Here is a 25,225-nt window from a genome sequence, read left to right as displayed (position 1 = left end):
AAGGTAAGGGGATAAGCTGTACTAACCTAAGTGAAGGGCTGTCGAGAGGAGAGGAGAGGCCCTCTGAACTGTAGTGAGAATGTAGGGAACCTGGCGTACAAACTCCGAGCCTGGGCCTTCTCCTTCCATGGGGACTTCCAGCTCCACCAAGAGGCTCTTTCTGTAGCACAAGCTGGTTCAGAACTTGTGATCCTCCTGCCAGAAGGCTGGAGTTACAGGAATCCCCCCATATCCCCACCACCATAGGCCGACTGGACTGTCAGATTGGAGCTGAGCCTGAAGGCTCCTGATTGAGCTCCCTCCACCTCTAACTCCCTCAGTGCAGGATGGTTGCTCTGAGACGCATGAGTGTGGTTTGGGTATCCTGGAGAGAAAATGGGGACCCATCTAGAAGTTGGCTGTCTCTCCAGGCTTGGAGAAGCGGAAACTGAGACCTCTCTGGGACAAAGGGCTTGCTCCACGCTTCCAGAACGTTCGGCAGATGCCCTACCACCACTAACCTTTATCCCCAGGTCACACGTTTTTTATTTTCTTTGGTAGGATTTTGTATTTGTGTGTTTATGTGTGTATGTGCACTACATACGTATGCACGTGTGTGTGTGTGTGCATGGGTGTGTCACAGAGGTCAGGAGGACATCAGATCCTCGGGAGCTTCAGTTGCAGACAGTTGTGAACCATCCGCAGATAGACGCCGGAAACCGAACTCTACCCCTCTAAGAGAACGGTGCGGCCTCTGAACCCCGACCCATCACCCCTCCGCCCCAACAGATGGGCTTTGGCTGGGAAGTGCTGTAGTTGCTGGAGCTCTTGCTTTAATAAGCAAGAAGCCCCGGGTTTGGTCTGCAGCACAATGTAAGCCAGGCAAGTGGTGCAAATCGGTCATCCCAGATCTGGGGAAGTGACGGAAGACGATGGGGCTAGCCTCGGCTATGGGAAACTCCTCCAAAGTACAAATAAGCTTTACGAAATGAAGAGGGCTGGAGAGATGGCTCGGGAGTTAGGAGCACCTTCTTCTCTTCCAGAGGACCCACGTTCGGTTTCCAGCACCACATGGCAGCTCGCAACTGTTCGTAACTCCAGCCCCAAGGGGATCCAAAGCTCTCTTCTGGCCTCTGCTCATGTGGCACACGGTAAATTTTTAAAAATAAGTTTGAATCTCAAGAAAAATCAATTCTAGCCACTCTCACTGGATTTCACAAGGCCATTTAATTGCTCTGGTAAAAAGTGAGATGACAATAAAGACCCAACAGTGAAAATGGCAGGGAAACTCTGACCTTGTCTTAGCAGTTCTCAGTGGAGACAGGTATGCTGGGAGTAGCTTTCATCTGTCACCTGCCTCCCTGTGACCCAGCTGGCCCGAGCGGGTCTGAAGTGGGGCCTCATCCTTGGGCCGAGGGGTCCCTTCTGCGGCTGTCTTCTCCCGGTCACAGTAGCTGCCCTCTCGGTTCCACATCTCGTTCTCCTGCCGAAGTCGCTGGTTTTCAGTTCGGAGCCTCTCCACCTCAGCCGCCAGCTCTTCCACCTGCTGGCAGGGTTGCCTGCTGGGGCGTCCCTGAAGCTGCTGAAGCCTCCGAGTTTCCTGCTCAGCCTGGGACAGACGCCTCTCTAGATCCAGGTAGTCTCGCACCAGCTCCTGCTTGCTGCGGCCCTGAAGGCTCTCAGTGTGGTACCGCTCATAGGCCTCTGAGAAGTCCCTCTGCTGAAATTCCCCATGCGCTCGCCCTAGCCCATCACTGTCCCCTGCTTCATTCTCCCCACCGGAGTCCGCGTGGGAGGGCCCATGGAGCACATCGAGGTTAGGCTCCTCCAGGTCACGGTCATTCATAAGGAACTGGGTGGTGTTGTAGGGTGCCAGGGGCTGGCCTTTGGCGAACATCTCCTGGCGGACCCGAGAGGCCCTCTGGCTCTGCCTCTCATCCCGCTGTTGCTTCTCAGCCCAGCTCAGCTCCAAGTATGGCCGCCAGTGCCGCTTGCGTTTTGATGGCCGCCTACGGTGTTTCTTCCGGGCCAGCACCGCCTCCACTGAACAGCCCCCTGGGCTCTGGGTTCGAGAACCCCTAATGTTACAACTTGAGCCATCGCCGGCTGGGGCAGTCCCTTCATCCTCTGATTGAATCTCCCTTCCTGGTTGCAGAAGCAGGGAACCACCGAAGTCATGAGGCTCATGGGCTATCTGGGGGCTCCGAAGACCACCAGAAGTCTAGAGAGAGGAAGGAGGGTGGGTCAGATAGCCTTTCTCTGGGAGAGGAGTCCTTCCCAGCCCGGCCAGCCGCCTCACACTTGCCTCAAGTGGTCACTATTTAGCCCCTCCCCCTTCACTTTTTTTTTTCTTTTGACATAGCATCACCACAGACCAGGTTGGCTTTGAACTCACTTGAGGAACTAAAGATGACCTTGAACCTCTGATCTGCCTGCCTCTACCTCCTGAAGGCTGAGCTACAATATGTGCCACCATGCTGGGTTTCTGCAGCGCTAGGGATGCAAGCCAGGGTTTCATGCATCTTGGGAAGCCATTAACTGAGATGCTGGTCATTTCAAAGTCCAGAATGATACCAGACCTAGAGTAGCATTCCACAAGCACTAGTCGAATGAAAAGACAGGGAGGCTACATGTGGTAGTGGAGAACTGTAAATCCCAGCACTAAGGTGAAAAGGCAGGAGAGTCAGGACTTCAAGCCAGGATCAAGGACAGCCTGGGCTATCTCAACACCTCCACAGGTACCCACATTCAGAAGGGATTCACACTCAGTTTACTGCTCTGCTATCCTTGAAATTGGGGTCTTCCCAGTGTAGCTCAGGCTGGTCTCAAACTCACCATCCTCCTGCCTCAGCCTCAATAACAGGTACGTGAAACTATGACTAGCTCTGAACTTCATACCTTTATCCAGGCCAGAGTCTCACGAATGCTCAGCGGGCGTGATGTCATTCTGCTATATTCCTACTCCTTTAGCTTTTGTTTGGAAATAGAATCTCACTAAGTTTTCCAGGCTGAATTTGAACTCACCCTCTATCCAAGCAAGTCTCAAACTTATAATCTACCTGCCTCGGCCTCCAGAGTAGCTAGGATCATAGGTCAGGGGTTGAACTTAATAACTTTTGAACAGGGATTTCCTGCCCCCTCCCTGAAAATTAGGTAACTAATCCTGCTTTCAGCTCTCTGCATGGTGTACCCTTTCCTGTTCCCCATGCTTCAGGCCTAATGTTGCCTCTTCAGTGATGCTCTTCCTGAAGATCCTATGACAGTGGCTCTCCCATTCCCCCAGCTACTCTACCTTGTCGCACAGGCAACCTCACAGATAGCACCTGGTGTGTTACGACTTACCATGTATCTTCATCCCCTGAGAATGCAACATTTTACCCCTTGCTCAGTGAACACAAGGTTGTTTATTTATGTACTGTGCAAGGCCCTAACCAAGGGGAGGTTGCAGTGAGATTTCAAGGCTTTAAAGAGGGAGAGAAAGAATCCATCAATCCCAGGGCTTGGTGACAAGAGGCAAGCGGATGAGTCTGAGGCCAGCCTGTTCCAGGCAAGCCAGGGCTATACAAAGATGAGACCTTGGGGGAGGAAGAAGAGAGGGAGAGAGATAGAGGGAGGGAGGGAGTGCATGCAAGGGGCATCTGCTTATCTGTGTGGTGAGGGTGGGAGTCCTGGGTGTGAGGATAGGGAACGAATTGCTCTATGTTTGTGGTTTGGGAGATTTCTAATAATATCCACTATCACCGGCTGTTTTACATATCACGGCATCTGAGCAGGGTTACTTTTAAAATTTGTATTATTTACTTACTATGTAAGTGAGTATACAGACACACCCTAATGAGCGCGCGCATGTGTGTGTGTGTGTGTGTGTGTGTGTGTGTGTGTGTGTGTGTTGTGTGCCATGGTCCTTCACCTGCAGGAATATTACCAATCATAAGGGACTGGCCTTGTCTAACTGGTGGCTTCGACCAACTAAAATGTCTGTGGCCCACCTAGAGACACACAGTACCAGGAATTAAGGACAGCTTAGTGTATGGTATTGTCGTTTCCCTGTTCCCAGCCTTAGTCCCCTAGTGATGCCTGACTAAAACCAAGACAGCTTTGCCCCTCCACCACCGTCAATGTAAAGATAAGCTCTGTAGCCCGCCCCCTCTCAACCTGCTAGCCTTGGCACGTCACTAAGAAACCCTGGAATAGGTTAGGCAGGATGGGTTAAAAGCCTCTCTGAGCTAAACACCGTGACACACGCACATAATGCCAGCACTCAGGAAGTGGATCTCTTAAGTTACAGGCCAGCCTGATCTCCAAAGTGAGTTTCAGGGCAGTCAGGGCTGTTACGCAGAGAAACGCTGTCAAAAAAAAATAAAGCCAAAGGGGTTGGGAATTTAGCTCAGTGGTAGAGCGCTTGCCTAGCAAGCGCAAGGCCCTGGGTTCGGTCCCCAGCTCCGAAAAAAGGAAAAGAAAAAAAAAAAAATAAAGCCAAAAACCAGCAAACAAAAACAAAGAACTGGGGGTCTAGCTCCATGATAAAGCATTTTTCTAGCATTTGCAAGGCCCTGGGTTCAATCCCCAGCACTGCAAAATCAACAACAACAGAAACCAACTCTCTGCTTTCTGGCTCTCTGCTATTTTGGCGCTGTGGTGATGGGTAAAGAAGGCCAACTCGAGACAGTGTGGGCCCGACTCTGTGGGTTCCCAATGTCGGCCCATAGTAAGGTGCCATTTACTGAGGACTTAGGAGCTTTCTCTCTCTCTCTTCTGAGGTTTTCCTGCCCTGCCTGCCAACCTGTACACCAAAACCTCTTGTCCTGTTTCATTCTTGGTTCTCAGCCTGAAAAAAAAATGCTTTTGAAGCTCAAATCTCTAACCAGGTTATTTGTCCTTGAGGTCACCTGTCAAGGTTCTGTTATCTTAAGACCCTAAATGGAAAGTGGGATTTTGTTGCTTACAGGCTGGGTGATTCTGGAAAAGGTATTGCAGCTCTCCAAACCTTAGCTTCTGTCTATTGGAAATAACATCTACCTTGAAGAGCTTTTAGGAATTCATGAGATATCATTGAATCACATTCTGGCCTATTTCCCAGAGCACGGTACAGTCTCATTTAAAACACTGGCTTTCTAGCTGGGTGAGGTGGTGCAGGCTATAATTTTAGCACTTATAAAGCTGAAGAAGTATGTTGTTGCAAGTTCGAGACCAGCTGGGGATACACAGAAAAACCCCTGTCTCAAACAAACAAAAATAAAATAAAACAGTGGTTTTCTAAATCTACCAACAAACAAACAAGACAGAACAAAAAACCCCTAGGATTTCAGCTATTTGACCCCGTGTTTAGGGCTTTCAGGTGGCTGGGAGGGGTGAGTACTTACCTTCGTCTTCTCCAGAGCAGCTGGTGACGCTGAATTACAGTTGGTATGGTTCAGAGTGGCCATCTTCTCCTACTCTTTCAGTAGATGATGCCTTTAACTACTGTCACCTGCTTTGAACAACAACAGAAACCTAAGTCCTCAGGCAGAATCTGGTTGGTCAGCAATTGTTTGTCCCAGCATCAGCAGCCATTTTGTGGCCCCAGACCTGCATGGGCTTCACTTTCAAATGAAGACTCTGAAGGTTGCTTCCGTACCCTCGTTTTCACACTTCTAGCCAGCAAGGGACCAAATGGGAGAGCGAGACCCTCTTTCCAATCCTGTTCCCTCAGGCCCCCGGGCATCTGCTCTCCTAATAAGTAAAGATCAGGCTGGCAGTTAGGAAGGTAGGCCTAAACTCTGTCACGCAGAAAGGAAACTGCTTGGGAGAAGCTGTGGATGGGGTGGGTCTGTAGCTCCTGGAAGTCCCTATCTTGACCACCTTCAACCTCCCTAGGCTGGGACCCGGTCAGAGCCTATGGCTAAAGTCTTTTTGTCTACAGGGGCAGGACGGCAACTCTCCTGCCTCAAGGGATGGGGAAATAGAGGAAAGAGGTCTTCATACTACATGCAACTGACAGGAAAAAAAAAATCAAATGGGAGTAAAAATGGATTTCTTGGAAGAAGGAAAATAGTCATGGAAGGAAGGTTTAGCAAAGGTGGGACTGACCTATTTGCTGTCAAGGGCTTAGTGTACACCACTACCTCTGTGTGTCTTTCTGTGCGACCGCCTGTCCATGAAATTCTCAACGCCTCAGCCCTACCTCTTGCTGCAGTAGCAGCAGCTCTGGCCAAGCCGCTCAAGCACTAAGATGGGGGGAGGTGGAGAGGCGAAGAGTACAGCCTGGCAGCGCAGTGACTGCTGGGGGTTGTAGTTCTTCGACACTAGGAAAGCAGCCCAGGATACTTTCAAGCTCCCATTACGTCAACAACCATGCCTAAGAACGCCAAAACCTATCTGCTTTTGCGTGGACGTCCCGCGCTCACCGATCTCTCTTTTGATTGGGTCGCTTGTCTGCCAGTCTTCCTACTTTTGTCAACAACTAGCTGTGCGGAAGCACAACTGGACCCGCCCTGTCAAGATTCAATTAAAGAGTTCATTGATGGCGTTAGTCTTTACCAGAGAGAAATCTAGATCCGGCTCACAGGGGCGGGGCTTATGCGCGGAGGGATTCCCTAGCCTAGAGGAAGGCGACGAGCAGCTCGGTGGCCGCCGCCGCCGCCATTTTGGGCTGGGAGGAGGCAGCGGAGGGACTCGCTGCGCAGTGAGAGCACCCCATGGGGGGTGGTCCGGGCGCGGGGAGAGGCCGGGCCGAGTGGGCTGCCTGAAGTGGCGGCGCCGGGAGACGGCGGGGAGTTGGGTCGGGGGCCGGGAAGGGTGAAGGTTGGCGTCTCCCCGGCCGAGCCCAGTCCTCAAACCGTCCCGGCAACCTAGCCGCCTCGCCTTTGAGAGCGGGTTTTTGGGGGTAATTACCGCGTATTTCCCGTGATCTCAGCAGAGGAAAGGCCAGTAAGACGGCTTCCCCTTTGCTGTACCTCCACCGGGACGAGATCCTGAGGCCGAGCTCTGCCAAGGCCTCTCCTCACCCCCATTCATCCTGGGTATGGCTGCAAGGCCCGGCGTAGCTGGACCCCCATCTGAAGGACGAGGTGGGCGCGACGCCAGTTGGAGACACTGGCTCGCGGGGACGGGCCGAGGTTGCAACTCTGGCCGCATGCCCTCAGTAGTGCTAGTCAGCTGGCGGCCCGTCCGGATTGCACCCACCTCCCCACCCCCATACACCGTGGCCATCCCACCTCTCAGGGCTGTGAAAAGTAACAACCCTCTAACTTCTATAGCAACCACCGACTCCCCCTGGGATCGACCAGATCCGGGCACGTGAAAAGCTCGAGCTTAGTGCTTGGAAATTTCTGGGCTCTCTTGCCCTCACGATTTTTCCCGTCGGGCCCCGACTCCCCCAATGGCCTGACCTCGAACGTCACCATCCACTTTTGGAAACATCTGAAGTGTGCTGCCCCACTTCAAATTTTTACGCCAAAGGGATGGGGGTTATGCCCTTTGCAGGATTGGGACAGAAAATAATTTCAGTCACCACAGTCCAGTAATAGAAATGGAGTGGCCCATTTCGGATGCTTCAAAAACATCTGTTTGCATTTTGAAATCTGAGCCGTAACTTAGGGGCGAAATGGCTGTGCTACAAGGGCAAAGGGAGTTAATTCCAATGTGATTTTTTTTTTTTGTAAGTCTACACAATATCCCGTTTAAAATCTTGTTCCACAAACTAATGAAAGTATTTTCTGTGCCACTGTTCCATTGTAATTGGAGCCATCTCTTATGTAGATGTAGAGGGTACTTAAGTTTTGGTCTACTTTGTGTGTTACACAGGATATTGGGGAGACCTTTGAAAGAATAAACTTATAACCTAACATTATAGCGCTGCCAGCATTTAAAAAGGCTGGAGTTTGACGTGATGTTCTCTTACTGAACTCCAGGTTAAATATCTTGTTTCCTAAAGATGTCCTGGCTACACCTTCAAATGATAGCTTTGTAGTTCAGCTGTCAGTTAGAAGCGTGTCCAGGTAAGGCTCTGAAGTAGGTGGTTAACTAGCCATTGGTATCTGGGATACCTCGTAATGGAATTTTACTGCTAGTTATAGATGATCTAACTCCTGGCCTTTGCTTTAACAACTGTAGGACCCATGAAAGTTTCTTCAGGGTTGAAGGACTGCCCCTGTATTAATAAAAAAAAGTTTGTGGCAAAAAGTTTGTGGCTGGATGTGATGGATCTCTTACAAATTTGAGGCCAGCCAGCCAGGGCCACTAGCAGAGACTTATCTCAAAACAGTCTTAAATGGGGTAAAGGCTTCATAGTTGTAACTAATTTTTCCCTCCATACCTCAGATGCTCTGAAAGAAAAAAAAATTAAGTCTACTGTGCAAACAAAACAACAAACAATACCTGATCATTATTGACTGGTTTGGTTTTTTGAGATGTCTTAACTCCACCCCAGGCTGGACTGAAACTTGAAGTAATCCTCCTGCCTCAACCATGTGTTAGTGTTACAGGTATGAGCTACTACATCAGCTTGTTTTTCCCCTTGTTCCTTTGAGACAAGGGTTTCAGATAGCCCAGACTAACCCTGAACTCGTTTAGTTTAAGCTGGCCTTGAACTTCCTTCCTCCACCTCCCAAATCCTTGGATTATAGGAAGACACCATGAAACCCAATACTATTTATTTACTTCCTTTGTGTTTCCACATGCTCAGTTGTGGAGGTCAGAATTTATAAGGCTGTTCTCCCACTGCCTAGGTTTCCAGGGATGCAACTCCTGTTGTCAGACTTAGTAGCAAGTGCCTTTACACAGCCTTATGGCTGTTGTCCTCTTCTTCTTCCTTCTCTTCCTCTTCCTCTTCTACCATCACTACCTTCTCCTCCTCCTCTTCCTCTTCCTCCTCTTCTTGTGATGATGATGATGTCGTTGTTTGCTCTCACTATTTGGCCCATGACCTGAAACTATCTGCTTGAGCTCCTCCAGTGTTCTCAGGTGTATACCATTGTGTTCAGTCACAACTAAGATTAATTAAGACGGTCTACTGTAGCACTTGCTAGCTTTGAACTCTCTATGTAGCCAAGAATAACTTTTGAACTCATAATCATCCTATCCATACTTTGTGAATGCTGAGATTACAGGAATGTAACTATCATACACAATTTATGTGATATTAGGGATTGAATCCACGGCTTTGTGCATTGTGGACAATTATCCTGTCCACTGAGCTACATCCCTAGCCCCTATTAAAGCTCTTAATCAGAACTGTGAACTACTCTTTTTTTTTTTTCTTCTTTTTTTTTTTTTTTTTTTTATTTTGAGTCATGGCCTTGCTCTATAGTCCAAGATGGCCTAGAACCCACTTTGTAGAGTTCATTGGCCTTAAATTTCTTGGAAGGCCACCTACCTTAGCCTAGGGTTCTTGGTGACATCCAACACTCTAACTGAAGCCACAGTCCAGTGCTCATCCTTGTAGTTCCTTTTTTTTCATGTTGACTGCCCTGATCAAGAGACGATGAGCTAGGTATGGGGGCTGATGTTAATGCCAGCACTTGGGAGGCAGAGGCAGGATTACCCACAAGTTGGAGGCTAACCTTGGCTACAGGTTGAAGATCCTGTCTGAGAAAGATGGGGATGTGGCTGGGCAGGAGAGCACTTTGCATAGCATTCACAGGAGTGGAGAGTGGGGTGGAGGATGAGTGAGTTAGGAAAGCCTGACACTGAACTTGGTGGGAGTCAAAGGCCCAGCAGCTGAAAGGGGGTCTAGGGGTTATCTTTGTGGTTTTCTGTCAAGAGTTTATTAGAGGAGGATCCTCAGGTCTCCTGACTTGTCCTCCATTGTAAAGCAATTTGGCTAAACCTTTGGATGCTACTAAGTAGCATTACTATGGGGGGCAGAAGTTTGTTACTCATTTATACATGAAGGCTCAACAGTACTTAAGGATGACACATGAGCTTTTCCATTCCTGATTTTTAAATAGTTGGGAGGACCTGGGTGTAATCCTACTCTGGGTGCTGAGGCAAGGTGGATTGACTAGATAACAATCTGAGTTACAGTAAGACCCGGTCTCAAAACACAAACAATGGGAGGGAGAGATGGCTCAGCCAGTGAGTATTTAAGCAGGAAGACCTAAGTTCTGTCTCTAGAACCCAAGTTCAAAAAAAAGGGGGGCGGGGGGGGACTAGAGTGATGTTCAGCAGTTTAGAGCACTTGCTGTCCTTGCAGTGGATCCGTGTTCAATTCCCAGCACCCACAAAGTAGAATGTGCCTAATGCCAGTTCCAGAGCTCTTGTCTGAGTTCAGGCATGCATGAGGTGCACATGTATTCATGCAGGCAGACACTCAGACCTACACAAAAGGTGGTGGGCATTTCTTCTCAGGAGGCAGAGGCAGGCAGATCTCTGAGTTTGAGGTTAACCTGGTCTGTAAAGCAAGTTCTAGGACAGCCAGGGCTACACAAAAATCCTTGTCAGGACAGGGGGTGTTAGGGAGACAGACAGGCAGATTCCTGGGGTTTGCTGAGTGTACTTGGCTAGTCCACAAGTAAGAGTGTTTGTCTCCAGTAAATAGTCTGACTGGGAAATGGTGCAGATAGATGGCACCAAGGATTACCCTCCAGCCTCCCTCCATCTACGTGTGTATGTGTATTCACATGCACGTGGACCTGCATGCTCATATACAAAATGAGTAAAAAGAATAGATTTAGCAAGGTGAGATGGTAGCTCATGAAAGCCCTAAATGCCTCAGTCCCTAATTCTGTTTGTTTGTTTTCTTTTTTTTTTCCGGAGCTGGGGACTGAACCCAGGGCCTTGCGCTTGCTAGGCAAGCGCTCTACCACTGAGCTAAATCCCCAACCCCTGCTTCTGAAACATTTATGCTTCTGTGTGTAAGTTCCCTTCTCCCATGATTTATCCCCCAGGACCCCACTTTTTTCCTGGAGACCAGACTCATTGCACAGCCCTGGCGATCCTGGAATTCACTGTATAGCGCAGACTGGCCATGAACTCAATAAGGAGCCAAAGCAAGGGTTAGATGTGCACCATCACGTGTGTGGGTTTGGTTTGGTGTGGTTTTTTTACTCTCTTCTGATTGTTTGAATGTTAATTAGGCTAAGTGACCATTAAGAACTAAAAGGATGACGATGTTCCTTCCAGTTCCAAATTTGATTTCTGCTGTTGCCTGAAAGTTGCATCGGCATTATCTGGGTATGCAGAATTCCATGTTTAAAGCAGCCTCCAGTGCTGGAGAGATGGCTCAGTGGTAAAGAGTGCAAAGTGCTCCTGTAGGGAGCCTGCGTTCAGTTCCCAGCACCCACATCAGGGGTTCTCACAACTGCTTGTCTCTCCACCTCCAGGGAGTCCAGCCCCTGCTCGTGCTCCTGCACCCCACACACAGATACATGATTAAAATAATAAAGCCTTAAGGTAGGCGTCCAACTCCATTCATTTCCTCCCTAGCCTTCTAGAGACTGGAGCCAGTTGTCTTTGTCAGCTCCCTAGAGAGATGGTGAGATGGCTCCTCACACATTCCTCTACGTGATGTGTCCCAGAATCCGTAAGGTTAGCTTCAGCGTAGAAAACTGTTTGGTTTGGTTTGGTTTGGTTTGGGGCTTTGGTTTTTGTTCAGGACAGGGTCTCACTATATGTGTAGGCTGCCCTGGGACTCACCATGTAGGCCAGGCTGGCCTCAAACTCACAGCTCTCCACCTGACTGCCTGGACTAAAGGTGCTCTCACCATACATGATACGTGGGTGCCTGTTGTGGGTTTTTTTTTAAAAGATTTATTCATTTATTATATATAAGTACACTGTAGCTGTCTTCAGATACACCAGAAGAGGGAATCGGATCTCTTTACAGATGGTTGTGAGCCACCATGTGGTTGCTGGGAATTGAACTCATGACCTCTGGAAGAGCAGTCGGGTGCTCTTAACCACTGAGCCATCTCTCCAGCCCTGTTGTGGGTTTTAAGAAAAGGTCTCACTGCAGTTCTGACTGGCATAGCTCACAGATATCTACCTGCTTCTCTCAGGGGGTGGGATTCAGGAATGTAGTTTTCCTTCACTGAAGACCAGTAATAGTTTGTATGTGCTTATGGTTAAGAGCACTTTCTGCTCTTAGAGGAGACCCGTGTTCAGTAACTTAACACCCACATAGTGCCTCATAACTGTGTGTTACTCCAGTTCCAGGTGATCCAACACAATTTTGACCTCCTCCGGTACCAGGCATGTGCATGGTGCACACACATGTAGGTAAAATACTCATATAAATTAAACTTCTTTTTTTTTACAAATCTTTTTTTTTTTTTTCCAGAGCTGGGGACCGAACCCAGGGCCTTGTGCTTGCTAGGCAAGCGCTCTACCACTGAGCTAAATCCCCAACCCTAAACTTTTTTTTAAAAATTTTATTTATTCATTTTATATATGATGAGTACACTGTCACTGTCTTCAGACACACCAGAAGAGGGCATCAGATCTCGTTACAGATGGTTGTGAACCACCCTGTGGTTGCTGGGATTTGAACTCATGACCTCTGGAAGAGCATTCAGTGCTCTTAACCACTGAGCCATCTCTCCAGCCCAATTAAACTTAAAAAAATACAGAAATGGACTTGGTGGAACATGCCTTTAATCTCAGCACTCTCAAAGGCCAGCATATCTTTGAGAATTCAAGGCCAGCCTGGTCTACATATTGAGTTCCAAGCCCAGAGCTACATAGTGAGAGACCTCATCTCAAAACAAAAAAGGGATAGGGGCTAGATGTGTCAAACAGCTGTAGCTCTAACCATGAGGAAATTTAAGGCCAGAGGATCAGGAATTCAAGGCCAGCTGTAGCTGGAAAAGGGGGAAGGGGGTGGGGGGAGCAGCTTGGGTTACATGATATCCTGCACTGCAAAGCTACATAGAAAATAATGTCCCCTTCTGGATTTTTTTACTTGTGTATGTGTGATGTGTGCAGGTTGCATATGCATCCAGAGGCCATAGATGTCAGGTGTCTTTCTCTTTTGCTTTCCACTTTGTCTTTTGAGACAGGGTCTCACTGAAGCCAGAGCTGATGTTTTTTTTTTTTTTTTTTTTTTTTTTTTTGTTTTTAAAGATTTATTTATTTTATTTTGTATATGAGTACACTGTTGCTGTCTTCAGACACACCAGAAGAGGGCATTGGATCCCATTACAGATGGTTGTGAGCCACCATGTGGTTGCTGGGATTTGAACTCAGGACCTCTGAAAGAGCAGTCGGTGTTCTTAACCACTGAGCCATCTCTCCAGCCCAGAGCTGATGTTTGATTGGCCAGCAGGCTCTGAGGAAAAAACTCTGGTTCTCATGTTTAATGATCAACCCCTTACATACTAAATGATCTCCCCAACCCTGAATTTTTACAATTCTTAGGGGTTGGGTGTTGAAGGTGGGTGTGGTACCTCATATTTGTAATCCCAACAGTTAGAAGGCCGAAGCAGGGAAATTGCTAAGAGTTCAGTGCCAGCCTGAGCCACACAGCAAATTCTAGTCAGCTTACGTCACAGTGAGACTCTCTCTCCTTACTTCTGTTTCTGGGTGGTGGTGTTTGAAACATGGTCTCTCTGTAACCCTGGCTGATCTGGAACTTCCTCTGTAAACCAGGCTGGCTCCGAACTCAAAAAAAGTCTCCTCCCTCTGCCTCCTGGGTGCTGAGGTTGATGGTAGGTACCACCTTGTTCAGCACAGTGAGGACTCTTTAAAAAAAAAAAAAAAAAGGGAAGAAAAGAAAAGAAATAAAAAACATTGGCACTGCTTTTGGGAACTGGAAAAATCATACTAGGTTTTGCAAGACTTATTACTAGCTTCCTATAGCAGCTCAGCCTTTGAAGTTTGTTGGTGTGTAAAGGTTTGTTAGAGAACTAGAGTTACTGTCCATGTCATTACATAGTATTTCATAATCAAATTTCCTCCTTATAAGTAAAACTCAAGAAAAAGTTTTAAGTAGTTTTGTTTTTCTGAGGTAGAATCTAGTGTAGACCAGACTGGCCTCAAACTCAGCAGGTAATTGGGGATGGCCTTGAACTCCTGATCTTCTTGCCTCCACTTAAAATTGCAAGCACTGAATGAAAGGTATACCACCATGCCACATTTGGAGGTTGCTGGGAGATGCTAGGGACTGAGACGAAGGACTTCTGCATATTCCACATACTGAACGAAATCTGGAACTATTGGGAAGATTTGCAAGAGTTAAATTACTGATCTAAATCTCAGTCTAATAACCCAAATGGTGCTGGCTGTAGTAGTGTACACCTTCATTGCCTTCACTCGAGAGGCAGAGGCAGAAGGATCTCTGAGTTTGAGGCCAGCCTGGTCTATCTAGAAAGTTTCAGGACAGCCAGGAATACATAATAAAATCCTGTCAACAAAACAAAATAAAAAATCAAGAACCCAAATGGTAACCATTAAATATTCTAAGACATTTTGGTCAGTGACTCAATTTTTGTTTCCTAGATCATTTCTATTCATCTACCTGCAAAGTATAGCTGTCTTTACCCTATGGTCAGCAGCTCCAATATTATTTCGGAATCTAAAATTAATATTTTCTTTAATTACTGAGCTGGACATGGTGGTCATACCTATATACCCAGCACTTGGGAGGAAGCAGGAGGATCAGGAATTGAAGGCCAGCTTTAACTACATAGTGAGTTCTGAGCTTTGAGACCTTTGTCTTAAATTTAAAAATTGCTTTTCTAGGGGCTGAAGAGATGGCTCAGGGATTAAGAGCACTGGCTGCTCTTCCAGAGTTCCTGAGTTCATATCCCAGCAACCACATCGTGATGGCTCACAACCATCTGTAATGCAATCTGATGCCCTCTTCTGGTGTGCATGAAGTCAGGGTACTCATATACATAAAATAAATAAACTTTTTTTAAAAATTGCTTTTCTGAGCCCAGCGTAATGCACTCCATGCTGCTGGGAAGAGAAGGCAGGAGATTTCTGGAGCCTAGAAATTGGGACTAGCTTGGGCAACATAATGGAGGCCTGGTCACAGTAAAGTAAATGAATACATAGCTGGGAGCGGTGCTACATACCTGTAACTCTAGCACTTTGGAGACACACACAGGTGAATCACTGTAAATTCAAACAGTTCTGTCTACACGGTGAGTTATCCAGTCCAGGAGGGCTACATATCAAGACCCTGTTTCCAAACAAACACTCAAATCAATAGGGTTAAATTTGAAAACATTTCTGAGTGTGGTGGCACACACCTTTTTCAGATATCCTCATCCAGTGTCAGAAATGTCAGGGTAGTTGCAAATTTGAGCTATATAGCAAGACTGTCTCAAAAATAAAGATACAGAGTAAGGTCCAGGGAGGTAGCTTAGTGTCTAATGGTAGCTACCACCAAGCCTGATGACCTAGGTTGGATCCTCAGTAAAAGGAGAGGGCATTCAGCTTCCACAAGTTGTCCTCTGTCCTCTTGAATGGGTTGGAGTGCATATACACATGTACAAACTCAGGGCCTGGAGAGAGGGCTGAGTAGTTACTAGAACTTGTAAATCTTTTTTAGGACCTAGGTTTGGTTCCCAACACCCAAAGGTTAGCACAGAACCACCTGTGTGTAATCAAGGGAATACATGCTCTCTTCTGGACTCTGTACCAGGCATACATTCAGTACATGCAGGCACACATACACATGGAAAGAAATCTTAAAGACGTTTCATTACTTTTCATTTTTACACACCAGTTATGTACATTTTATGTGAAAATAAAGTGGAATTTTTATTTCAGTCATCTGTGGAAAGGTACAAAGTTACTCCCTTCAGAAAGACAAAGGCCAGGTATGCTAGCTCAGGCCTGTAATCTCAGCATTCAGGGGGCTGAAGAAGGGGTGTCCTAGATTTGAGGCTAGCCTGGGTTTCTTTTTTTTTTTTTTTTTTTTTTTTTCTTTTTTTCAGAGCTGGGGACCGAACCTACCGCTGAGCTAAATCCCCAACCCCTAGCCTGGGTTTCATAGTAGCACCTGACTAGCCTGGGCTAAAGAGAGACCCCATCATGCAAAAGCTCACAGAGTCAAGTGCACTTCAGTAAAAATACTTTAGTAGTTATAGCCAACTTTGACCGCATTGGGAATATTTGTTATCAAACGTTAGGCATGTGAATAGTTTAGATTAATGTGTAGGTATTTATAGTTACCTAATGTTCTGTCTTGGGTCTTGTTTTGGTTTTTGTTTTCAACACAGGATTTCTCTGTGTACCCTTGGGTGTCCTAAAACTCTCTCTAGCCCAGGCTGGCCAGGAACTCAGAGATCTGCCTGCCAGTGCTTCCCCAGTGGTGGGATTAAAGATGTGTACCACCATCCAGCCAGGCTTTAGTTTTTAACACAGTGTTTTACTATGTGGACCAGGCTGGCCTTAAACTCACAGAGATCTGTCTTCCTACCTCTGCCTTTGCCTCTGGAGTACGTACGGTGTGCTGGGATTAATGTTTGCCTCCATGTAGTCTCACACACACAGAGTGCACTGTCGCTGTCTTCAGACACACCAGAAGAGGGCATTGGATTCCCACTACAGATGGTTGTGAGCCACCATGTGGTTGCTGGGAATTGAACTCAGGACCTCTGGAAGAGCAGTCAGTGCTCTTAACCACTGAGCCACCTCTCTAGCCCCCGATAAAATTTTTTTTAAAAAAATTTTTATTAATTTCATACATGCATTCAGTGTTATAATTTGATCAGCTTAATCCCTTCCACATTTTTTGTTTTGAGTTCACTCATTCCAGGTCGTGCTTTCTATATATTCATAGATGTGGGGCTAACCACTGGAGATGTACCTGCGGGAGGTACATCCTTTAACAGTCCAGAAGCCATCAGTTGTCAGCTCCTCAGCTGTGGGGTGGGGGTCGTGGTCCTGCTTCCCTTTTGTGCTGGAATGTTGACCCTTACTTTTCTGAAGGTAGACTATTACTAGGTTGTGGGGCTTTTTTGTTTTGATTTAGAGTCTATAGAGTCCTTTCGTTTCTCTGTCTCCTGTGTCCCTACTCGTGAAGATCAAAGCCATAGTCTTCGTGGGTGCTCGGCAAGTACTCTACCCCTGAGCCACATCCCTAGCAGTTTCTCTAACTGGAAGTCATTGGGGTGAAGTATTCATTGCTTTTTGTTTGGATGATGCTGACTACTGACCCCAGCCTTGTGTTTCTAGTCATGTGCTCTGTCTGCTCTGCCACTGACCTAAATCACATGGTTTCTGGAGATAAGCTCCCACCATGTAGTTCAGGCTAGCCTCGAACTTTGAAAACTCTAGTACTTCCCAGATTCTGAGGCTGAAGGAGTGCAAGTTATACCTGGTTTTAAAGTATTAGAGCAGCCATTTACATTTTATGAGAATAAAGTGGGTTTTATTTCAATCACCTGTGAAAATACAGTTACTCTCTTCAAGAAGACAAGGCCAAGTTTGATATTTTCCCCAAGCAGGGGATCTTCATTCTGAGTGATGAGAAAAGTGAAACCCTGATTAGACAAGCTATTGTTGTTGATAGAGCCACTTCCGGCTGTCAGGCCTACAGCAGTGTAGCCCAGGCTCACCCTCAGCGTGCTGGGCAGCAGAGGATGGCATTTCATCCCTGTGTTCCGGGTGCTGAGATTACAGGTGCTCACTGCCACACCCAAGACTGTCACTTTTTCAAAGATGTATTTGTATGAGTGTTTTGCTCAATGTGTGTGTGTGTGTATGTATGGACACCAGGAGCTAGCCTGGTGCCATGATGTCAGAAGAAGGTATTGGATGTCCTGGAACTGGAGTTATGGATGGTTGTGAGCCACCGTGTGGTATTGAGAATTAGGCCTTCTGCAAGAGCAATGACTCTTAAACTCGAAGTCATCTCTCCAGCCACTTGTATATCACATTTTTTCCTGTTAGCTATCTTTCCTTAACACTTAAATGTATATGTGTGTTTGGCTGTTATGTGTGTATGGCAGGTGCACATACACATGTGGAAGCTAGAAGACAGCTTATAGGTCTAAGTCATTGTCCATTTTGTCTCTTTTGTGTGTCTTTTATGTGCACGTGCATATAGCATAAGTGGAGGCCAGAGGACACCTTCAGCGACTGTTCCTTCAGAGCCATCTCCCTTTCCGTTTGTTCTTGTTTTGTTGTTGTTGTTTGAGATAGCATCGCATCATAGCCCTAGCTAGCTGGCCTGGAACTCACTATTAGATGAGATAGGTCTTGAACTCAAAAACATCTGCCTGCCTCTACCTACTGAGTGCTGGGATTATGGCAGAGTGGCCAGGCTCCTTCCCCTTTCCTAAGATGGGTCTCTCACTGGGACTTACATATTATACTAAACTGACTAGTCAGCCAGCCCCAGGGATCCTCCTGCCTCCCCAGGGCTGGAATTACAGGAGCAGGCCACCTGGCTTTTTTATGTGGGCTCAGGGAGCAAACAAACTCAGGTTCCTAAGCTTTCATGGCAAGCACTTTACCAGTTTAGCTCTCAACCCAGCCCCTCTCCCTTTTATTTTTGAGACAGTGTCATGTAGTCAGGCTGGCCTAGAACCTGCTATGCAGTGGAGAGTGATTTTTAACTTCTGATTCTCCTGTTTCTACTTCCTGAGTGGTGGGATTACAGGCATGAGTACATGCCTGGTTATCAACCCAGGACTCTACACAATAGGAAACCACTGTACCAACTCAACTACATTCCCAGGCTACTATTTAAGAGAACAGTCTGTTTTTTGGGATCTTAATCAATCTTGAATTCTCTGCTTCTGTCCCCTAGAATCTGAAATCAAAAACAGGATTCTGCCTCCTAACAGTCTCTGCTTTTGAGTAACCCTTAAGAGTCCTGTGCCTGTCCAAGTTTGTCTGGGAAGCGTTTCCTCGTCCATAGCCAGGCCCAGTACACGAAAGGGAGTAAACTGAAATTGCTCACTTGTAAGCCAGGTCTTTTGAGCAGCTGTTAAAATGTTTGGCAGAGGACTTGCATGGAAGGCTGGGCTGTGTGTGGGGAGGATCATTTGTCATCACAACCCTGTTACTACAGGCAACTCAGCGTCTACTCTGCTGGAGGAGTAGTCTGTCTCAATCAAAAGCGTTGGTAGAAGAGTTTTGTGTTAACTTTTATCATTCCAACAACATAAATAGCGAAATGTTAGTGCCTTTGAAACTGTCAGAAATTTGCATAACACAAAGTAAAGCAGAATAATTTAGAGATACTTTAAAAATTATAATTTGTAGTTTTAAAAATTGGACTTAATTTGCCTCTTCAAGTAGGATGATAAATGCATTTAAGGCCTTCTCAGGGTGGATTCTGGAAATGCCATGTTTCTAATACAGGAGAAATAGATTGTCTCTAGTTACATCTTTCTTAGGAAAGCGATCAGAGGTCCTCACTGCTTCGTCCTATTGTGGTGCAGTCAAGATGAGACATGGCTTTGCAAGGTAAAGCAGAGGGCACTGTTGCTGCTTTCCACCAAACAGCCAGTTTTCTAGGGCTGCTGTATGATGTCATAGAAGAAAAATGAAAAACACGAAAAAACTATTTCAAAATAGACATTTAATGCAATCTTTAGTTCAAAGAAAGATTGATTTTACAGTTTCTGCAGTAGACTACCTGCCAGAATAGGACCAGCCCAGCTTGGTTCTGAAAGTCCCAGTGCGTCCTCCTGATGCACCTTTGTAGGCATCCTAAGGAGCAGTCATTCTTGGAGTGTCGATCACTTCCACAGTTGCCACTTAGCTGGCAGGACAGGCTGAGAAGCCCCCCACCCGAGGGGCTTTTAACCACCAAGGAAATGACAACCTCCTGAGTCTGTTGAGCCCACTTGAATATGTATAAATATATTCAATATATATAATATACACATTATATATATATATATTCACACACAATTATGTGGGGCTTGTGGACCCCCAAGGCCCTCTATGGTTTTTAAGGCTCCAAGTTAAGGAGCCAGTGTGCTAATAATTTTAGCAATATATTTGCCCTAAGGAAACACTGACACAGGTCAGGTGACAGGGTTGCATTAACTATACTGACAAGAACAATTGTTAAATTTACAGTTTTGATTCTCCGATAAGGATTAGTTCTCAGAAACTCCCTGTATTTTCAAAAGCAGACCTACCTAACCTAGGCAGCCGTCCAAACAGCCCAGGGGATTGAGAGTAGCTGCTGTACTGGAAACATGCAGGCTTTATTCATCACCTGAAGACCTCAGCCTGCTCCTGAGCCTGCTTTACTTGGAAAAGGGCACTTCAGATTTCAGTCTGATTCTAATGGGAAGAGCAGCGTTTCTTTCTTTCTTTTTTTTTTTTTTTTTGGTTCTTTTTTTCGGAGCTGGGGACCGAACCCAGGGCCTTGTGCTTCCTAGGTAAGCGTTCTACCACTGAGCTAAATCCCCAGCCCCTCTTTCTTTCTTTTTTTTTTTTTCTTTTTTTTTTTTCTTTTTTCTTTTTTTTTTTTTTTTTTTGGAGCTGGGGACCGAACCCAGGGCCTTGTGCTTGCTAGGCAAGCGCTCTACCACTGAGCTAAATCCCCAACCCCTCTTTCTTTTTTTTAAAGTAGAACAAGTACTTAAGTATTGGACAGTGACGCGAAGTCCTTAGATCACTTGGATGTTTGAAGTCCAATCTTCTGTCTCTAACATGTTTTCTCACGAGTTTATCTTGGTTATGGCTTGGTTGTACTAAGAAAGCAAGTTTACCAGGAGCCTTACTTACCTAGGTAGGCAAACAGGAACTGCACTGGAGTGTGGTGGGGTGGTTAGGAGGGAAGCTAGGGTGACTGAGAACTCGACTTGTAGAGATGGAACGAGGCTGAGTTATTTAACAATTGCCAAATCAGGTTTATACTTCTGTTAGCACTCTTGAACAGCCATCAAGGTGCATGTGCTAAGGTGCTGCCTGGAGCCACTTTCTACTCTCAGCATTAGGAAGCAGCACACTTAAGTACTGAAGATAATAACATTGAGTATACTTTACCTGAACTGTATTTTGAAGCATACTAAAGCCCATTGGTGTGGGGGGTGGGGTGGAGGGAACAAACTGAATTTCTTCTAGCCAAGCATTTTTGCAAATAGATAAATTTAACAATTTTGCTACCCCACCTCAAAAGTACAGTCACACAAACCAGCACGATTTTGAATATCTATAAATCACACTGAAACTGTTACATTTACAAACATTAAATTTATTATAACTAGAATGAATGTAATGGTTCTCAGATTTGGCCACCTTATAGCTCCGATTAAGGAGGGGATTTTTTTTTTAAACAGAAAAATGCATTATAACTTGGTCAGATTACCTGCACATTAAGAAACAACATCTAAGGAGGAAAACAAGAAAAGCAACCCTTCAGTTTCACATAATTAAAGAACAGGAGAAAGCACACAAGCAACATCATAGCTAAATTTACCAAACCAAAGCCAGGGCGATTTTCTCTTCTGATTATGTGTCATAAAAAGGTCCGCTGTCTTATATACACATGTATATAATGTTACATTCCAGCACTGTAAAAAGTCCCCTTTGCCCCCTCCCCCCAAACTTTTCAGTCTAGTCGCCGAACTTGGAAGGAGGCGCTCGCTCCTGCTGCCGGTGCAGTTCGTTTTCGGTCAGCAGCTGGCGGTTCTCGGCGCGCAGTCGGTCCAGCTCTAGCTCCAGCTCCCGCACTCGCGCATCGACGCCACCCAACCGCTTGCTTTCCAACCGCAGCCGGTTATTTTCGTCCTCCTTGCGGGAGAGGCACTTCTCCAGCTCCAGGTACTCTTTGATGAGCTCCTGCTTGCTCATGTTCTGCAGGCTCTCGGCGTGGTACCGCTCGTAAGTCTCGGAAAAGTCCCGCTGCAGAAACTCGCTGCCGTCCCCTCCCATGCCATCGCTGCCTCCGTCTTCCTCACCAGCTTCTTCCACGAAATCCTCATCGCTGGTGTCGTCGGATTTGGCGGCTGCCCGCTTAGGGTAAAGGCCGGTTTTGAGATCAGGCTCCTCCTGATCATGGTCATCCATGAGGAACTGCGTGGTGTTATAGGGCGCAACCGGCTGGCCCTTGGCGAACATCTCGGCTCGAACTCGCGAAGCTCGCAGGCTTTGCTTCTCGTCGAACTTTTTCTTCTCCTCCCAAGTCAGCTTGTAATAGGGCTTCCAATGTCGCTTCTTCTTGGAGGGGCGTCTCCGGTGTTTTTTCTTGCCCAGCTGTCTCTGTTGCTGTCCCCATGGCTCCTCTACTCCAGCGACAGGAGCCTCCAGCTTAGTAGCCTCCGAGTCATGACCTGGTTGCACGAGGGACTCTGACATCGGCTCCCCCTCCGCCGAAGGCGAGGCACCGCCAGTGGATAAGTCCTCCCCATTCTGGCCCTTCTCGCCCTTTTCCAAGCAGCTCAATTCTGGACAGGCATTCGTCTGCAATGGGGGCAGCTGGTGCTTCAGGCCCCCGTCTCCCTCCTGCCCTGGACGGCTACCCGACTGCAAGGACGCTCTCGATTGCCACCTACTGTCCTCCTTAGGCACCCGTTCCTCCGCGCTTGGGGGGCGCTCAGAGTTCTGCTCCTCATGGACAACAGCAGCACCTGTACAGTTGCTAGTTTGAGGCTGGTGTTGATGTTCTGACAAGAGTGGCTCAGCCATGGCTCAGTAGAGTCCTCTTCTGGAAGTTTGAGAAATTCTGGCTTACGGGAAAAGGTTTTTCTTTCTTTTCAAGATATGTCCAACAAAGTCCTCTTCGGTCAGTAATTTCTGCAGTGACGCCTTTCGTCCGTCCTGTCAGCAAACTCCAATCGCAACTTGGGAGTCCAGTCAATAAAGGGTTAAGCGCACACAAGCGTGGCCAACTAGTAGGTCCGAGAGGTTCACCGGCAGGCACCGTACTTAATATGCAGAGGGGTGGGCTTCACGCCTCCCCGCCGAGCGCTCCCACGGTCGAGGAGTTGGTGGGCAAGGAGATGAGGTTTAAGTCCAATGGGTTAAACCCAACCCCGAAAGGGTTAAAACTACCCGATGACGCTGCCACGGAGGGGCCGAATCCACAAAGGGTTAAATCCCCTGCCGCAGAGCCCACAAGGGGTTAAAGTCCCAGAGCCGCCGCCTCCCACTTCCACGGGTGTCGCTCCAACCCGAGCTCCCAGTTCCTCAGGCCGGGCCGGAGCCTTAGCCGAGGACAGACAAACTCATCTCCCCTCTGGCTCGATGCTCCGCTCAGTTCTCCTCCGCCTCCTCCTCTTTTCCTCCCTCCTCCCCCTTCAGACAGCTCTTCTTCCGCCTCCTCCTCCGGCTTCCCCTCCCAACCTGATTTCCACCTGCCAACTTCCAACTGCTGTCTCCAAGCCCTCGGCGCCTCTTATATATAGAAGCTTGCAAGCCCCGCCCATGCGCATGCGTAACGGAGTCCCGGTGTGGGGCAGCCGGGAGTCGTAGTTCCCTTCTTTCGGGCCCGCCGTCCTCGCGCGCCGTGCAACGTAGCCAATCATAGAACGCGTAGGGGGCGTCTACCAGGCCGCCTCCTTCCATCGCTTAGCTATCGCTGAAGAAACGTGAGCAGTCATTGGGCAAGAGTTATTCGTCTCTCTGAGGAAGGAAGACCAATCACAGAGGAGATGGGGCGGGTTCTGGGCCATACCATTGTGCATCAGGAATACAAGAAGATTCCATAACCTTTGGGAGCCTAGACAGAATATTTTTATTAAAAGGTGCGTTTAGAAAACTACTGTCGTATTCTGGTCTCAGCGGAAAGGTTCTGATGATCATAAACGGTTTTCAACTTATGAAAAAATGGTCTGTCCCTAAAAAGTAGTCCCTAAAGTGTAAAAGACGATTAAATCCTATAAAGAGAGCTGTTAGTCGTGATTACTGACACTGGATTCTTAAAATTACAATAATGTCTCTGAGGCAAGTGATGGGTTTCTGGAAGAGAAATAAGCGGAAGGATATTGTGGACAAATATTAAAAAAAAAAAAAAAGACGAAAAGCGCATGAAGAAGTAAACAAATGAAGAATTAAGAAGTGCCGCCTTAAAGGGACAGTGTGATGGCTTGCCGTGCATCAGCCTCAGACTAGGCCTCGGGAGATGAGAGGGCGGGTTCGAGTCCTGAGTGACGTCGGTCCTCAGGCTACCCTGGGGACCCTTAGGTGAGAGCAGCCACCGGGACCAAAAGCTATCTCCGTACTAGAGGTGAAAGCAAAATGGTCATCCGCGGCCGAGCACACTGCCTGAGACCCGATCGAAAGCGCGTGGTGAGGATGAAGGACTCGCCCCGAACCCGGGCTTCTGCCAAAGAAAATGGCCTCCCGGGGTCGACTTGGCCTCTCCGCTTCCGATACCGCGAACCTTTCCCTAGTCAGGATAAGAGAGATTGGGCCAGTTGATGCGAGTCTATGTTGGGGAAGGGTCCAAAAATCAATGCGTTTCTGAAAGAAGGGTGTCGTCCACAGAGATGAGACTGGGGGTTGGGGGGGAGGCTTCAAGAAGGAAGGTAGGAGGCCTTTCCTGAAATGGGTATGTTTGGCCCAGGGCCTAAGGGTACATTGGGGATGAAGTGGGAGGAAGTCTATTCCCCCTTTAAAAGGGATTCACACTCTGTTCCCCCCACTAGAAGGACCCGAAAAACTCTCTTTAATACCCTTGGTGTAATTGCCATTTCTCCCTTTGCCTGAGTACCTAGTGCGCCATTCTTTCTCCTTACATTCCAGCCATAATTGAGTGACATTCTACACATGGAACTATTTGACCACCGCAGCCACGTGAGATAGGGCAGAATTTAGGCTCCATTTTAGATATAAGAAAGCTCTAGGGGCTGGGGATTTAGCTCAGTGGTAGAGCGCTTGCCTAGCAAGCAGAAGGCCTTGGGTTCGGTCCCCAGCTCCGAAAAAAAGAAAAAAGAAAAAAAAGAAAAAAAGAAAGCTCTAAAACTTGGAGAAATAAAGTGGCTTATCCAAGGTCACCTGACAATTAAGAGGCAGTTCTAACTAGAGCAGGTCTTCCTGACATACCATTTTTCTGTCAAAAACACAAAATCCAAGACCTGGAAAGCCAGCTGAGCAGTGAAGAGGACTGGCTGCTCTTGCAGAGGACCTGAGATTGGTACCCCAGCATTCACATGCTGGCTCACCAATTGTCGGTAATGCCAGATCCAGAGGATCGTATAACCTGCATTGACACCAGGCACATATCTGGTACACGCATGCAGGAAAGGAAAAAAAAATCATCAGAAAAAAAATTAAAAACAAAACACAAAATCCTTTCCCCCACCGCCAATAGATTTGTTTTTATTTTCAGTAACTTAAAAGCTTCAGATCATTGCAAACTGTTAGGAATTTGGCAGTCATTTATAAGGACAAAAAAGATAAAAGT

General features: G+C 47.2%; 2 protein-coding genes and 3 long non-coding RNA genes across 21 annotated transcripts; 2 read left to right on the top strand and 3 right to left on the bottom strand.

The window, feature by feature from the left end:
- Nucleotides 1-507: 507 nt before the first annotated feature.
- On the bottom strand, nucleotides 508-7,107 carry Hexim2 (HEXIM P-TEFb complex subunit 2). Of its 15 annotated transcripts, NM_001107054.3 has the most exon segments (5): nucleotides 508-2,200; nucleotides 5,343-5,449; nucleotides 5,548-5,691; nucleotides 6,366-6,452; nucleotides 6,853-7,107. In NM_001107054.3, coding segments are annotated over 2 exon segments (942 nt in total). In that variant the 5' UTR covers nucleotides 5,406-5,449; nucleotides 5,548-5,691; nucleotides 6,366-6,452; nucleotides 6,853-7,107; the 3' UTR covers nucleotides 508-1,321.
- LOC148003121 (uncharacterized) lies at nucleotides 6,562-14,823 on the top strand. 2 transcript variants are annotated; one of them, XR_015632143.1, is made up of 3 exons: nucleotides 6,562-6,643; nucleotides 8,281-8,444; nucleotides 14,638-14,823. It is a non-coding gene; the product is annotated as an uncharacterized LOC148003121 (long non-coding RNA). The 2 variants fall into 2 exon arrangements; XR_015632142.1 differs by lacking the exon at nucleotides 6,562-6,643 and having other exon boundaries at nucleotides 7,118-8,444.
- LOC148003122 (uncharacterized) lies at nucleotides 8,915-13,690 on the top strand. Its single transcript, XR_015632141.1, has 2 exons — nucleotides 8,915-11,166; nucleotides 11,879-13,690. It is a non-coding gene; the product is annotated as an uncharacterized LOC148003122 (long non-coding RNA).
- On the bottom strand, nucleotides 9,204-13,642 carry LOC148003123 (uncharacterized). Of its 2 annotated transcripts, XR_015632149.1 has the most exons (3): nucleotides 13,178-13,642; nucleotides 11,868-12,485; nucleotides 9,204-11,161 (listed from the first exon to the last, which is right to left on the bottom strand). It is a non-coding gene; the product is annotated as an uncharacterized LOC148003123 (long non-coding RNA). The 2 variants fall into 2 exon arrangements; XR_015632148.1 differs by lacking the exon at nucleotides 9,204-11,161 and having other exon boundaries at nucleotides 11,562-12,485.
- Nucleotides 14,824-21,052: 6,229 nt separating the features above from the next.
- Hexim1 (HEXIM P-TEFb complex subunit 1) lies at nucleotides 21,053-23,165 on the bottom strand. The gene has a single exon (NM_001025136.1). The coding sequence runs from the start codon at nucleotides 22,504-22,506 to the stop codon at nucleotides 21,436-21,438; it is 1,071 nt and encodes a 356-aa protein (NP_001020307.1). The 5' UTR covers nucleotides 22,507-23,165; the 3' UTR covers nucleotides 21,053-21,435.
- Between the last annotated feature and the right edge of the window lie 2,060 nt (nucleotides 23,166-25,225).

Source organism: Rattus norvegicus, chromosome 10, assembly GCF_021556685.1.
Source record: "Rattus norvegicus strain SHRSP/BbbUtx chromosome 10, alternate assembly SHRSP_T2T, whole genome shotgun sequence".
NCBI classification, from domain to species: domain Eukaryota; kingdom Metazoa; phylum Chordata; class Mammalia; order Rodentia; family Muridae; genus Rattus; species Rattus norvegicus.
This window is presented reverse-complemented; position numbering and strand designations above follow the sequence as displayed.